The sequence below is a fragment of the Mauremys mutica genome, chromosome 4 (assembly GCF_020497125.1).
Source record: "Mauremys mutica isolate MM-2020 ecotype Southern chromosome 4, ASM2049712v1, whole genome shotgun sequence".
Taxonomy (NCBI): Eukaryota; Metazoa; Chordata; order Testudines; family Geoemydidae; genus Mauremys; species Mauremys mutica.
This window is the reverse complement of record NC_059075.1, coordinates 107,558,680-107,575,475: the sequence shown is the minus strand read 5'-3', so window position 1 is coordinate 107,575,475 and position 16,796 is coordinate 107,558,680. Positions and strand designations below refer to the sequence as shown.

At 42.9% G+C, this 16,796-nt stretch overlaps 1 protein-coding gene across 1 annotated transcript in view; it reads left to right on the top strand.

Moving 5' to 3' along the window:
* The window catches only part of CD81 (CD81 molecule), a 70,805-nt gene that overhangs the window by 17,523 nt on the left and 36,486 nt on the right, over positions 1-16,796 (top strand). Inside the window, exon 2 of the mRNA XM_045014138.1 lies at positions 10,425-10,539. Coding sequence (XP_044870073.1) covers positions 10,425-10,539 — 115 coding nt within the window. The remainder of the gene's footprint in view (positions 1-10,424; positions 10,540-16,796) is intronic.

Here is a 16,796-nt window from a genome sequence, read left to right as displayed (position 1 = left end):
GAAATGTCGCTGGGCAACTTCTGCATTTTGTTGACCTATACAGCCCATGTAAACTGGGTGAATCTTGGATGGGTCACTGAAACAGTCAGTTAACAGCAACCCTTCAGCAGGGTGAACATATCCAGTCCAGGTCCTATCAATGGTCTGTGGCTGTTGCTGTCTGACTAGCTATTCCAGAATGATGATGGGGAATCTGCTTAGCCTAACTGCCCAGGGTCATCCATAATAACTCTTGCAATTTTGCATGCAGCTTGAGTCTCAGCTAGGGTGACCAGACAGCAAATGTGAAAAATCGGGACAGGGATGGGGGACGGGAGGTAATAGGAGCCTATATAAGAAAAAGACCCCAAAATTGGGACTGTCCCTATAAAATTGGGACATCTGGTCACCCTAGTCTCAGCTGGTGTGAGCCTTAATAGTAGACGTCCCCATAGGACACTTGAAGTGTCCTATCTCCCAGGGGTATGTGTCTGGGCGTAATTGAATGAGTAACTCTCATCTTTACAGCATATGGACCAAGTCTCTCTAATGAGCAGAACTGGGATGTTACCTTCAAACCCCCACCCCCAGGAATCTATCTCTGACATATCCACATACCCCCAACCATCTACTTGGATTGCATGATACAGGCCAAAGAACACAGTAAACCCTTTTTTTTTCTTTAATAATTGGATCACAGCTGATTTGTGGTCACTTCACCAGACAATTCTTATCTCCAATTCCCACTGAAGCAGCTGGCACTTAGATGATTTTTATCCAAAATAGCTTTTGGTTTGGTTCCTGCTTCCACATATCTGTGTACTTGCCAGGATATGCATCATGTATTTGTCTGCATCCCTCCCTCCCTCGATTTAGCAGCAGGATGTCTCATTTGCAAGTGACATACAAGTCAGTCAGCACTGTAACTAGTGAGCTGCAGTGTACCTTTTGCTCTTCCCCTCTGCAAAAAAGGCAAAGGTGCCAGCAAAGTTTTACAATACTGTATTTTTAGAAACACTCCTCCGTTTCCTGTGGATGAGATCAGTCCTTGCTCAGAAAACTAACTTTCTCTGGCAGTGCCTCACATTAGCTCTTCTTACACAAAGGCCTTGTCTATACTTCAGGGACTATACTGGCATTGTAGACTTCCTACACTGGGAGAAAGATTGTTTCCATTGCTGTAGAAAAAACACCATTCCAAGTGACAGTGAGCTAGGTCAGTGGAACCATTTTTCCGTCCACCAGCCAAATAAGTCATCCTAAATTTTAATTGTAGACTAGGCCACAGACTAAAGCGTTGAAAGGGCTGCATTCCATCCTTATTTTGTGGTGAATGTGCTGAGCACCTCCAGTAGCTAACCTTAAAAGGACTCTCTTCAGATAAGCATCAGGAGCTTCCCTGCCAGGAAACTTTGAAGCTGCCTCCCTCCTGTCATGTGCTTGTGCACATGGTTTTGTAGTTGTCATCCGAGGGCATGGCAACCCTGACAATCTCTTCCTGACAAGGGCAGCAATGTCATTGAACTGTAATTTCCTGATTTCAGGACTCTGCACCCTGGAGTGCATGAGATTGCCCACCAGCAAGCATTGGGGGGTACTGTAATAGCTTATCAACCATGTTTACACTGTGTCTGAAACATGATAGCCACAAATGTGTCTAAAGAGGATTGCTGCTGGCAGGGTTCTAACATGGCTTCCCTAACCAGTGTGGATGGGGATTTCAGTTTCTAGAGGCACTGTTTTCTAACATGGTTGTCAACCTACTTTGAGCCTAGTTCATAGTGTTCAGAAAGAAAAGCCTGCAACTTCAATACTGCCCTACCACTGCAAACACCACGGCAGCTCCACTGATGCTAGAGAAATGGTGGGGGAAACTGAAAATTCTGAACAGCACAGAGCATAGGATGATAATCTCTTACCTAGTTTGACTCTGTCTGGGAGTGGTAATCTCTGTCCATGTTGGCCAGGGAAACCATATTAGCAATAGTCATGTATGAACGTTGTTGTTGCTGGCACTAGACAGAGCCTCTGGGGTATGGTAAGTGAGCAGTGGGCCCCAGAGATGGAGCCCACTGAACAAAGATGAGAATAACCAACACCACAGAGGTTTCTGAAGGCGCTAGGCAGTTCCTTTTGGAGGGAGAAACAGGGAGTTCTTACCTAAATCTAAGAAAAGGCTTAGGTATAATTTTTTTCAAGAGGAGCCCCTGGTTTTGAGTGGCTACTCTTAATTTGTGGAACAGGACAAAGACCCAAGTTTAGGCCATTGTCTTTTCCTCCTTCCTCATCTACCCTTTGCCTTCCCTCTTTCACACACCCTCTTCCCCCCCACAATATATCTGTGGAAATCATCTTGACCAATTGGCTTCGGTCTTCTTTAGCTCCAGAACTCCCCAGGATGTTGGAAAAATTGGAGAGAGTTCAGGGAAGAGCTGTTACAATGCCTTAAATGAGGGATTTTGAGGAGCTCAAAGTGCAGAGATTATTGAAAAGAAGGGTGAGATGACTTGATCCATCTAGACATTTTAATTTAATTTTAAATGAAGCTTCTTAAACATTTTGAAAACCTTTTTTACTTTACATACGGCAATAGTTTAGTTATATATTATAGAGTGTTAGAAAGAGACCTTCTAAAAACGTTAAAATGTATGACTGGCACGCAAAACCTTAAATCAGAGTGAATAAATGAAGACTCTGCACACCACTTCTGAAAGGTTGCCGAACCCTGCTCTATCACATCTTGATTCAATGATTCCAGGTGTCTTTGTAAAAGATGTGCTGCAGCTCAACCGCCAGCTGTTGGACACAATGCAGGGATCACTGCTATGCAGGAAGACAGGCTAGATTGTCATTATCCCTTCTGGCTTGAAAAATCTATGGAAAACACTTGTCTTGATCTCCTGTATACTGGCATTCAGTGTGGTAACAGGCAAACTGTAGTTAAAATTAGAACCGTTCTGAACTAACATGAGTTCCTCGTACCAAAATCATAACTGAGCCTCTTGTGTAGGCTGGGGAAAGGCATAGTTGGGGCACATTTTCTAGGGTCAGCCACATCCTTGTCCTGGCTAGCCCAACACTAATTATGTAATGGAGATGGAGGTGGGGGGAAGCGGGCGCAGCAGTGTAGAATGGAGTGTTGTATAGTAGACTGGATTTCCCTCTGAATTTATAAAAGGGCGAGTGTAGGGAAGGGTAACTTTGAAAACTGTTTGGCTCCTAGTGGGGAAAGCTCAAGGTTATTTAAGTAACAATAGAAATAATTGTACTTTAAAAATAGGGAAAGAAAACTGAATATAACAACAAATCTGTGAACTCTTGTTCTAATTTTGAACAGTCATTCAGTTCAATTATGTCCTCGACTAGTTTGCAAACATTTGTGCATATGACCTGGAGTCATCACATGGTGCTATTACAAATAGCTTTTACAATTGTGCTCAACTGAATATATAGGCAGTTGGATCTAGGAGGAAACCGAGCACCAGCTTTGTACAACTCATAATTTCTATTAGCATTTTTATTTGTATTACAGTAGTGCTTGGAGGCCTCAGCTGAGATCAGGTCCCCTTAATGCTAGGTGCTGTGAATACACATAGTAAGAAACAATCCCTGCCTGTAGAGCTTGCAGTTGAAACAGAATAGACAAAAGGTGGGAGGGAAAACAGATGCACAGAGAAGTGAAGTTTGTGTCCTTGGGTAAGTCACATTCCTATAACTTCTGTCTAACAACCAAGAAAGCTTAATATAAACAAACAAACAGTCCTGGTAGGAGTAGCAACTTTCAGGTATAGTCTAGCGCCATCTAGGTAACTGATCTGAAACACCTGTAGCTCCACCCATTTTCAGGTGCTATCACAATCCAGGTAGATGAACAAAACTGGCCACCCCTAAAACTTTTGGTGCAGGACATAAGAGAAATGAACATTTGTACAGTCCTTGCCCCCTTAAACGGCTTACTGCAGCCTTAGTCTCCATTTTAAGTATCTGAAATAAGGATTCAATTTAGCTTTCATAAGTGCTGTAATATGTTACATTCCAATTAATTATTAAAAACATGCTTTGAGGCCTAATTGTAATAGGTCTCATTACCCAGAGTTTAATCTCTCTGTAAATATGCTTTTAGAAATTGGCTGGTAACATAAAATAGCTCTTCTATTAAGTTGAAATAAAGTGTGTAGTCTGAGACATTGAGGTGTGTTAAGTGTAGTGTTTGTGTGGGCAGTGGGAGTTGCGATTGGCCGAACCTGTGGACGCGGCAGGTAAACAAACCGGCCCGGCCCACCAGGGGGCTTACCCTCGCAGGCCAAAGGTTGCCGATCCCTGTAGACTGTAGGTCATCTCTGAGATAGTGATAGTTACCACTTGCAGCCAGCTTACAGTATGTGACTGAAGGTGCTACCAAGGTGGTGGAGGACTGTTTGCCATACTGGTGTTAAATCAGAGTGCTGAGGAATTGAGACCAAGAGATGGCCATCAGGGAAAGTGGTGAGAAAGCAGGACTAGTGCAGTGTTTTTTGTTTTCTACTCTGCCAAAATTCCACTAACTCTGAAGGAAAAAGCAAATAGAGAAATTGCTGTCTGTGGAACTGTCTAGCTCCCCTTTCAGGTTTTATGAGCTGTCACTGGGCTGTTCTCTGTCTCTATCTCTCTCTCCTTCTTTTTTTGTTTTTTTTGTTTGTTGTTTTAAGAGTTCTTCCAGTGGAAGCCAGGGTTACTATGGCAATCCAATGAGTTTTCTCCCTCCTGCTTCCTTCCCTTTGGAACCACAAGTGACCAGATTCCTCAACTATGTTTAATATATTTTGGTGGTTATGAAGGATGTTTTTCAGGGAAATGATGATACATAATTCTGTCTTTATAATGGAAAAAGTGTTAGAATTTTTTCTCTCTCTCTCATATATAAGAGAACACTTTAAATACTTCCCTGTCTGTTCTTCAAAGCTCTTGGAGACAACTTGCTCCTGGACTCCTCCCAAATGTGATCTCGTTTGCTGGTTCATAACCATGGTGAAATGGGTAAAGGCAGGGACTGAGCCATCCAAAAGAGGCACAGAAATTCAATAGGCCAATCAAAGTGAGCAGAAAATCCTCTTTGGGCGGTTTGCCTCCTAGGGGCCACACGCAGGTTCCTGCTTTAGGAGTGGCATTGATTAATTATGGGCCCTTCTCCTTTTTCCAAGTGAATAAACAAATGTGGATTTTATTATCATCCTAGACGACTAATGAGAAACTCCAGACTGGATTCTGGTTTCCATTTAAAAAAAAAAAAAAAAAAAGCTCCTAGCTACCTTACTTGGAGCTGAATTGGAACCCTAACTGATTTCCCCTCTTCCCCCCCACCCCCATCACTTTTTCCATAGCAAGTAGTGGGAGAGTGTTGGCCTGCCTGAAGCAAGTTCTGAGAGGTAGTTGGATACAATGTTTTTCCCTATCCATAATAAGCACTGAAAGCTCAGCTCAACTGGAAGAGGAACAGGAAATGGACTTGGGCAAAATATCTAGACACTTACTGGGCTAAATTTTCAGAGGACTTACTTCCATGCTTGCATAGTTACTTTAATTGTATGCACAGATTAAGTGATTGTGCATATGTGGACATAGGCTCCTAACTAGCAATTTCCATGTGCAGTCATGCAGTTTGCATTCATAATGGTGTTTGCCATTGCACACCTGTGGCTCTGTGCACTTTATTGCGCATTCAAGCTGACTCCAATCTCATTGAAAACTTGGGTCTGCATTCTTGTATGTAACTAAAACTATTTTGTTTTTTTTGTGGGTCTTTTTTTAATCTTGTCCTGTTATAAGAAGGAGGCATTCCGCTAAAACTGGCCAAAATGTTCCAACTAAAAGAATAAATTCTGCAGTTGTTAAAGGAGCTGGGGAGAAGCAATGATTAAAGGATCAGGCAGAGAGGAGAACTGCAGAGGCAGCAGGGACCATTGACGCTACTGGGAATGCTGATACCAGTAAGTGCACAAGTCAAGCCGTCTCTACTCCAGAGTCTGTGCTATACACTCTCCCCATATGTTTGAGTCTAAGAATAAGTGGCTAGTTCCATAAGAACCATAATGTCTGAGCTTTTCAAAACAACTCTGTGTTGGTCTAGCTTTCCCATTGGAGTTTTACCATTCACTTCTGTTGATTTCAGTGGGAGCCGAATTAGGCCAATGCTGAATACCTTGGAAAAATCCCAGCTGACATTTGCTTATGCAATGGTCCCAAGCATTAGACTCTGCCTGCAAATGTATAACTACAGTCTTTTTTTGAACTACTACCAAAGACTCTCTTTTTATGGGACTATCATACAACCTGTTGTCAATCCCTCATGTACTTATAACTAATTTAGGGATCCTGTCAAAAATCAGCCCTCTTTTTAAGAGTTATTGTCTTAAAAAAATGTCATCCCCTTTCACATGTATCCTTTAAAATGAGTTGGTACAAAGGCTAGAACCTTTAAAATAAAATGGAGTTTGAGTAGGCCCCACCAGTGAGTTCTAAAAGTGCCTTGGAAATCTCCCTTTAAATATAGTAGATTTTCTTACTTCAGAAACTAACATCTTATTTAAATAAGATGAGTATGACCATGTCAATGGGTCAGAGAAAAGTCCTGCTAGGAAAGATTTAGCTTGAATAAGTCATTCCCAAAAAGAGAGGTTTAAAAAGGAGTCATTCAAGTAATCCCCTAGTTTTGGTGTATGAGCATTTCAATTATATTTCAATCTTAGCCACCTTCTTTTCAAGGGAGCACGTTGTGGTGGTGGTGGTGGTAGTGTGTTTTGTTATTCCTCTTACCCCCAGTAATACTCTTACCCAAGAAGGCTGGATGTTTTGTTCAGAGAATTGTGGGTGCTATCATGGCATCAGGACTGGCACATCTTCCCTGTTAGCACAAAGTGACTACAAATGATGCCTCAGTTCTAATCCAATCACGTGCCTGTTTATTTTATGGAACTTGTGTTTATATTACACCTTTAAACCCAATACAGGGAGTCTAGCTTCGCTATCCACTACTGGGATCAACTTTAATCCAGAGAATTTCATAGTTCATCCTCAGAGACCAAACAGAAACCCTTGGTAAGAGTGTGACAGGACTAAGTGCATTATTGACTGTACAGGAAAGTAACTCCTCCTGTTGGCTGCTAATAAAGATTTCATAGCTGGAACACCTGTGCACGCACATATATGCATACTCTTGTCCCTCTACTCTGCTGCAGTATAGTAGGCCGTTTTAGGTAGGGTAGCCTTTTCTGCCTAATCAGCTAGTTGTGCTGTTCCAGGGATGGTGTCCCTATCTAGCCTCTGTTTACCAGAAGCTAGGAATGGGTGACAGGGGATGGAGAATTTGATGACTACCTGTTCTGTTCATTCCCTCTGGGGCAGCTGGCATTGGTTGAAAGAGTGGATATTGGGCTAGATGGACCTTTGCTAGATGGCCATTCTTATGTTCCTCTTAGTAGTACGCACTTATGGTGGTATCCATAGAAGCACTATAGTTTTAATGGCTTTAAAAAAAAAGGATCCCTCAGATTAGTTTCCTAAAGCTATATTTAGGCTAAATAAATGGCCTGATCTTCAGTAGTGCTGAGCATACAGCAGCTCCAGTTGAGTTCAGACTCTCAAGTTAAGTACAGGAAATGCCTGTCAGAGAAAGAACTTGAGTTGATTTTGTTTGTCCAAACTTACTATTGTGATCTCCTGAATAAACCAGTAGTACAGATATAATAAATTATCCAGGAGATGTGCATACGGCCCTTCCATGCAAAGTGGCTCCATCTTCCTATAAGATTTTCTTCAATGAAGGTCAGCATTGGACTGTCATTCCATGTCTTGCCCTGTCCAATCAGTTACCACTAATTTTTTTTTAATATTTTTTTTTAAACTGTCACTTATCAGAGATAATTGTAAGGGGGAGGAGGGAAGACTTTGTGTACACACACACACACACAAAGTTGTCCTTATGAATGTCTTGAACTTGACCAACAAATGCTAGATGGCAGTTATAGCTGATGCACATCCAGATCTGTAGACTGTGTCCTACCCTCTGAAATTCTCAAGGAACATTGATGCTGAGTCATGTTTTGATGCTACTACAAATGAGATTGGAACAGTTTCTGAATAAGCAGGGAGGTGGCCTAAGTTACTGTCAGCCAAGCGCCATATTTGTTAGAGATCTGAGCTTAAGAAATGTTTTGTTTCTGATACTTGTGCAATTCTATATATACTTTCTCTATTAATTACATCCATCAATGGGTTATTGGTTCTCAGGTTGCCTGCTGAACAAGATGATCTTCATGTATGTGTTGAGGCAACCGTCATCTCTGTGGAGAAATAGACATGCCACAAAGGAGTGGGAAGGTGAAGAGTAAACAGGACTCTGGCTATCCGTGATGGAGATCAGCTATCTGAAAGATCTCTTGAAGAAAACAGTGTCTGCTGTTTAGTCTGGCTACAGTCAAATCGATGCACAGAAAAAGCCGGCGGGGGGAGGGCGGAATTTTCAGAAGTGCCTAAGTCACTTAGGTACTCTTCAAAATGCTTCGTTAAATGCCTAGTGGGGAGCTTAAGGGGAATTGAGAAGGGTAATATGCTTTTTTCCAAGTTCATATGGATCTTCTGATAACGTGCTACACGTGTGCTGGATGTTTGATTTTTTTGTTCTTACCTTGCATCAATATGTACCGGTTAAGCATGCTTCTACAAGGCTGATTGTCATCAAAGCTTTTCCGTGTGGCCCGTGGTTTTTGGGAGTACTAGAAAACTTGCTATGCTGTGTCTGGTCAAATTCTAGATGCGGTAAAACTAGATAAATGCAACCATGCATTGGGAGTAGGAAAAGAATGCAGATCTGAAGGAGAAATTGACAAACTTTAGAAACTGTTTTCTCATCCCTTCCTGTCACAACAGGTACACAACCAAAGGTGAAGTGTGAAAGCATAGCATATCCCAGTGTAAGATAACTTCACTATAAGCACAATGTTTAAAAATAGTTAATCCTGGGATGTGTCGCTAAAGATATCTAAAACAAACCAGAAGAAACTGGCTCTGTCCCTACATCATAGATGAGCAATACCATGTGTCTTCAGACTTACTACCTCCACTTCCAGTGGGACTAAACTTAAATTGTACCTCTGTCTAAAAGCTACCCTTAAAGCTACCCTCCTAAAAAAATAATCTGTAACAGCAGCCACTGCACATTAGCAATATTTTACCCTAGAATCATCTGCCTTGTGCTAATAGGACAGTGGGAAGCACTGTGAAATCTTCAGGATGAAAGATGCTGTATACAATATAAATGAAAGGTCAAAACAATTACACCGTCGATGGTGCGCACATGTCTGGTCTGGTCAACTTTATCGAGAAGGAGGTTGGTGCGTTTTCCAGTTTAAACATACAGGAATGTAAGGAACTAAAATATTCAGAGGTTGGAAAAACTAGGTCTGTCCTTTTTTTTTTCTTTTTTTAAAATATAATGTTGTATGCCTCTTTGTGAGTGTGTGTGGCATACAACATTCTGAAGGGGCTCGAGAGGATTGTATGGGGCCAAACCCATAGGATGCACCTCTAACTTAGAGGCTTGGTGCGGATGGGGATTTCTTCTACCCAATGGCTAACATCCTGCTGTGCAGTGCACTCTGCCCCTGTTCCTAATGGGAACCAGAGATAGACTGTCCCTAGGGGCAGGATGCCAGACATCCCATTATGACAGATCCTCGCCTTTGTGGTTTTGGAGAGCCAGAAGGCATGTTAGTCATTCTTTGGCCTAGCGCTCGGGGGAATCGTTACATTGAAATACTGCCCATGTGCTGCTAGGGTGGAAACTCTCACTCCTCCTTTTCCTTCCAACCTCCAGCAAAAGAGAGAGGTTTTGAAAAGTATTTAGCCACACATAAAAAGAAATGCATACTCTTGAGCAGCTACTAGTTGCGAAATGGACTGGGATAGGCATTCCGGAGCCACTCCTGTGCCTGGAACAGACCTGTCATTCAGCCATGAAATCTGTGACTCTGCTCTTCAAACTCAGCCTGGATAGCCTAGTAATGAAGCCTATTGGGGATGAAGAGCCTTATTCTGCAACCCCTCATATGTAACTCTCAGAGGATCTGGGGAAAGATCTATGTGCAGAGAGACTGACTGCAGAATCAGTAGGAGAACTCCTAACTGGAAATAGACAAGATCATTAGGTGGAGAGCGTATGGTCAATATATTAGACAAAGGGCACCCCAAGTGAGCTGTTTTTATGAATCCTGTGCCTCTGTGTATGAGAGCCATATATTGGACAAGCCTTAGTAGAGAGAGAGCTGTCTCTATATATGCTCTGCCAGTGCCCTGCATGTTGGGTAAGGCCTCTGGAAGGACTTCTGTTGTGTGTAAATAGACCATATGATGGGACATGTGATGGAATGAGTGTTGCTAATTATGTACCCTTCTCTCTGGTTTCTACCCAGCTTGCAGGAGGAATCATTCTTGGTGTGGCGCTCTGGCTCCGTCATGATTCGCAGACCACAAATATCCTGTACTTGCATCTAGGTGACAAGCAGGCCCCTAATACATTCTATATTGGTAAGTAGTGCCGGGAAAGAAGTAGGTGGGTGAGTGTGGAGGGAGTGAGGTTTGTATGCAACTCCATTGGTGGTGGTACCTGCACAACTTGTCCTGTTCCAACGAAGCATGACACACCCAGAAATGCAGACAGAAAGCACTGTTCCTATGCCGGTGTGACCGGGGTCATAGTGGGGAGCCAGCTATGGTTTCCAAGTTAGGGTGAACCCCAAAGAATGGGGCAGCCAAACCCCAAAAAGCTAGTGGATATTCAAATACTTAGATTTACCAAACCAGCATAAAACAGCTTCTTTATTACCTCACTGGTTACTCAGAAGTCCAAACAACAGAGTTTCCTTAAAGTGATCCAACCTCAGGCTTCCATCCAGGTACCCATGTCAAATATGATGTTAATTTATGTAAATCTTATTTAATCCTATAAAAGAAAAGCTTCTACCAATCCCAAAGGATCGGAAACTTTACCTCCCAGGTTAATTAATGTTTCAGATCTTACCCAAGTACACGGTACAGCCAATTCTTATTAATTAAACTAAAATTTTCTAAAAAACGAGAGAGTATGGTTAAAATATCAATATATATACAGACATGAGTTCAATGCATGGAGGTGCTGATTCATAGCAGAGATCGTGAGCTTCGTAGTTGCAAAGAGTTCCTTTAGAATTCAGTTTATAGGTCATAGTCCAATGTCTGAATCTCATATTCAGGGAGTACCAGCATAACTGGGACCTCAGTCTTGTGACTCAAACTTCCCCGATGAAGTCTAAGCAAATCTGAGATGACAGAATCAGGACCCAAGCATCTTTTATACAATTTCATGTCTTTTGACAAGTTGGAATTCCTCAGGGAACAAAAGGTAATCAGGATGACTTTGAAGGAGGTCCATCACTGGTACTTAGCTATATGAGTTAACATAAGGCCATTTGCTTGTTCCTCCACCATTCACAGTATATTTCAAAGAGATGAATACCGAGATATCCTGTGCTTACAATTCATTTACATGATAGGATGTTATTTTGACCTCTGAATTATCAGAATACAGTATAGACAGGGACTGTTGATTACATTGTCCGCCCTACTCATACATATGTAAATACACAATAACACAAACATTATCTCCCCACATGTCTTCTGTGGGTTATTTATTTTGCAGAATGTTTAACCTTTTCTAGCCATGCGTCACAGCAGGCATCCTAAAAACATAATGTATGCTTGTGACATTGCACTCTATATGATTTTATGGAAATATGCTAATGAGTATGAATATAATGTAACTGGAATATGCTTCATGCAGAAGATCTCTTGTAAGGTATCAATACAAAGCTTATAATCTACTGAGTGTGGTCATCCTATTTGTATAAATGTATCACTCTTGTATCTGAAACTAGAAATATGAAATATAACTAAGGGCCTATTGTAATTCAGTTTTATTACTATACTAGGTTTAGACTTGCATGTTTTATTTTATTTTACTTGGTAATTCACTTTGTTCTGTCTGTTACTACTTGGAACCACTTAAATCCTACTTTCTGTATTTAATAAAATACTTTTTACTTATTAATTAACCCACAGTATGTATTAATACCCGAGGGGGGCAAACAGCTGTGCATCTCTCTCTATCAGTGTTATAGAGGGCGAACGATTTGAGTTTACCCTGTATAAGCTTTATACAGGGCAAAACGGATTTATTTGGGGTTTAGACCCCATTGGGAGTTGGGCATCTGAGTGTTAAAGACAGGAACACTTCTGTTAGCTGCTTTCAGTTAAGTTTGCAGCTTTGGGGCATGTGGTTCAGACCCTGGGTCTGTGTTGGAGCAGACTGGCGTGTCTGGTTCAGCAAGACAGGGTGCTGGAGTCCCAGGCTGTCAGGGAAGGCAGGGGCAGAAGTAGTCTTGGCACCTCAGTTGACAGTTCCCAAGGGGGTTTCTGTGATCCAATGCTCATTATGGCAATATATGGAATAAAGTGTAGGCTAAAATATCTCATACTAGCAAGATATGACATGCATGTGCAAATCCTGTTTGATTATATGTAACCTGTATTGCATGTATCTCAGATCCTAGAGTCAAAGGAGTTAAAATGAAAAGCATCTTTAAAAAATATCCATCTTTTCTGTGCAAGCAGTAAAGAGAATTTCCCCTGTCCCATTTTCACTAATATCCTTTAAATACGTTTAACTTCAGGAGGGAGTTGATGGGTCTGGACATAAGGGAGAGGAGGGATTGCTTGCTGTAGCTGTTTTTTGAGATTGTTGCTTCTCTGCTGCAGGAATATGGAGCAGCTGAAGGAACAGTCGGCAATGGAAAATAAATTGTGGAGACCAGCATGACTCATGTTTTCCAGGCGTGTGCGAGTGTGTTAGGTTTAATGTGATTTCAGTAATTGGTCAGCATTCCGACTTGTTGGAAAGGGGAGACCCTTATTTGACTGTGCTTGTCTGCACTCGAGCAGCAGCTCAAGTCTTGGAGAATTGGCTTGAGCAGGATGTCTGCTTTCCAAGGTCCCCTTTTCTTATGAGGCTTGACCTCTGTGCTGTGTATCTGAAATCAGCTGTCTGTCTGCAAGGGGAATGCTGAGGATGCTGTGTGCGGGGGGGGGGGAAGGGGTGTGTGGAGGAGATGATGATGATGACTGCAGGGTACTGGGTGTGGACCAAGCATTCCTCCATTCTCAGGGGTAGACACACAGGAAAGAGATGCTGTCATGGCTGGGGACCTGGGGGAGGACGACATCTGGAAAAATTATCCTCCATTCCTGTTCAAGACAAAACTGTGTATGGGTCGGATTCTCCTCAGATCTGCTCCAGTTTAACTCTGTTGACTTTAATGGAGGTTTACCTGATTTCCCTCCCTCCCTCCCTCCCCCCCCCTCCGCCCCCACTGGTGTGAAAGAAGAATGAGCCCCATAGCTTCTTCCCCATCACTGTCCACTCAGACAAGATGTCTTCAATATTGCACATATAGTTCTCCACCAGGTGGAGATATTTTAAGGGGCAGCCCTCTTCCAAATGCTGGAGAAAAGGAAGGGTGAGGTGGCTGTCACCAATATGGGATAGTCGTAGAGCTCGGGGGTTTAGAGGTGTGGAGATAATCCTTCCCGTTTTGAGAACAAGAAGAGACTTGGAAATAAGAACACTGTCCCCTTAGGTGGAGAATTGCTCCTAGAACCTCAAACCACTTCTCTCATAAGGCCCTCAGTAGACTGCATGTGACAACCCTAATATAATGGCAGGCTGCTGATCTGTATAGATTCAGAGGATACTAAAGTCTCTGGTTGAACTCCCATAACACCAGCACACCACTCTTCCCTGTCAAAACAATGGGTTGTACAGTCGCACTACAGCCATCTGGATAACTGGAGTGCATTCTGACAATGGGGGATGCCTGGATTGTGATAACAGCTGCTCAGACTTGTGCTAGAGTTCATAAATGGATCCATGCACCTGGATATACACCCTACATGTGCCCTCAGTGAGCCAGACTTTTCATAGAGCTCCGCAACTGACATGACATTCACGTTGGGTGCTGAGCTCTCTTGAAAATCTGGCCTTGCGTGCCTAGAGACTGCAGAGATGGATTGGTTGTAAATGCATGTAACATTTAGCTTCAGTGTACTTGGATCCTTTCCCTTTCTACTGCCCGTTGAGGGAATATTAAAAAGGCAGAACTTGCCATGCCAGGCTGGACCCAATGTTCCATGTAGTCAGATATCCTGCTACCAGCAGTAGCCAATATAATCTGCTTCATAGGAAAGTGTCCCAGTTCAACTTCCACTCCCCCCACCAAAATGACACACCTAGTCAGTTTTCTATTGCTGTACATATGGGTGGAAGGTGTTAATTCCTGAATCCACAAAGGGTCTTAGTCTTCCACCAGGGCCTTCTGTAGACTTCTGCACGTGGACACCGTTGGCCTTTATTCAGAACATCCCTTCTTTCAATATAAACTCCAACATGGTGAGACCGAAGGGGCAGAGAGCCCAGGTGTCTAGTTACCCCAGGGATTGGCCCAAAGATCAACTTCCTTCTCAAGGCAAAAAATGAGTCCCTTCCCTGCCCCTCTGCCTGAGGTGAGCTACCCAGAGGACAAGGAAACTGGGAGGAGCTGTTCATCTTCCTCCAAAATCTGAGAGAATCGAGCAATTGGACAGCTAAATGGTTTCCTCCAGGGTTTTGTCTCCCTCTTTTGAGTCTTTCTGCAAGGATGCATGTGCTCAGGATTGGCTCCAATAGCAGGTGCTTGTAATGTTTTAAAGTGACAGAATCAGCAATCCAACATGGGCCTATCAGACTTAAAGTAGGAGCACCTTACCACTGGCCTTCCTGACACTCAAGAATGGATGTGATCTCTTTATTTAAAATTTCATGAATTATAGTCAGTAACAGATCTGCCTAGCTTCCCTGTGATGACGGTAATTCCCATTCAGTAATAGTAGTGGAGCATTTCCTTCAGCTGCTCCCTGCCACTCCCAGAGTCTGGAGCCTGAGATGACTTTTATAATTAAGGCATTCCCTTCTTGGTACACGATATGCTGCTTTTTCTCCCCCACAACATTTCCATTTCACAGTCAGGAGCTTCTGTAATGTAGACTGCCCTGCTGTGTTCTTTCCCTTGCAGAATATTTTAGTGTCTAGTATGAGGGTTTATTCCCAAAATTTACTAGGGTATTTTTAACAAATGTTGGCATGACTGTGGGACAGCAGGAAGCAGTAGAGCTATCCGGGGATGAAGCCTTGCTTAGTTGTTAGATCTGGTGAGGCTGCAGGGATTGGTAGGAGGCAGATTGGCCATTTTGTCTCCTGTGGAGATCTGTTCTGCAGAGGCTATTATGCAGGGGAATACATGTGAAGGAGGTAAAGTAACAACCAACTCAGTCAGTTTTACCCACAGTGGGGAGAGTGCTGAAACCAGCAAGGAGGGGCTGTATGGGAAGCTGTAAGGGATATGGGGTGTAGCACTACACATCTTTGCTCATTGGGTGCGGTATGCTGGAAGGCTCTATCTTCCTTCCCAGAAATGAAGCTGCTTTCCCCGTGACAAGGCTGGCGTGCATGCTCATTCCCAGTGTTTATGTTCTCCAAGTTTCTCCATTCCATGTTGGCAGAGGGAGTGGAGCAGCTGGATGTTGTTTTAATGTTGCTGCTTTGATTCAGTAGTGAGGCCAAAGCTTCAGAGCGCCTGTTAAATGTCAGTTAAGAAAAGAGCTCCCTGGGGTGCTGCCATGGGGAGGGGAGGAGCCTGCAGTGAAGCACAGTGGAAGGAGGGGGAGATTCTCACATGATGCAGGCCCTGGACCTTGACTGTTGGATGCACCTGTTGCTACAAATTCATGTGCCAGTGCGCAGCTGCTGTCCCCATTCATGTTTTCATTCTTTGTTGAAAGCCACTTGAAGCTGGGGTTTTCCACAGGAAATACTCTTTTTGATGTGCTTTAGCTTCCCACTGTCTCCAACCAGTACCATTTATCTGCTTGTTTTGAATTGGCTTCCCAGGACATAACAAGATTTTATTTGTTGGCTCTTTCAGTTTGTTGTTTTAAATCTATCTAATCTTAGCTGCTTTCTGCAACCTTCTTCATTTTGAGCCTCTGTTCTGATTGTGGACATGACCCTCCAGAAAATAGTATTTAACCCTTTCAGCTCTTCAAAAGACAACAAGGTTGTCTTTCAGCAGCTTAAGGCAGGGGGGCACTTCCTGTGTAGCAGTTGTTTACCTCTGCTGTGGAGCAGTAAGGCAGTATGCACAGGCGTGCTTTCTTTGCATTAGAGCTGGGCACACAATCTGCTCATGCATCATATACACATGCATGCCAAGGCTGTTTTGCCCTTACCTGATGCCATTTTTAAAAAGGGTGGTAGACTCATACCATCCCTCTCTGGAGAATAAAAATGGTGTGGGAGGTTAAGGTGATCTTTCTCTCTCACATCCTCTAGTAGGGAAATGTTTGCATGAGCACCTACCTACCCTGTTCATAATTATATTCTCTAATAGGGAGATTTCTACAGACACATGCACTTTCACAAATATCTCCTAGCGGTGAGATTTTTCAAAGGCATACCACTATCTTTCAGTAGGAGTTGGGTGCCTTGATTGCCTTCTCTGCCTTTTGAAAATTTCCCCCTGTATCTTGAAGGAGCAATTGGCTTGCTCCCAAATGCATCCTCCCTCCACCTTATTGATAGTTGCAAAATCAGAAACCCTGCTGCACGCCACCATTGCATCTGAAATGCCCACTCTACACTGCAGACATAGTATGTGTTC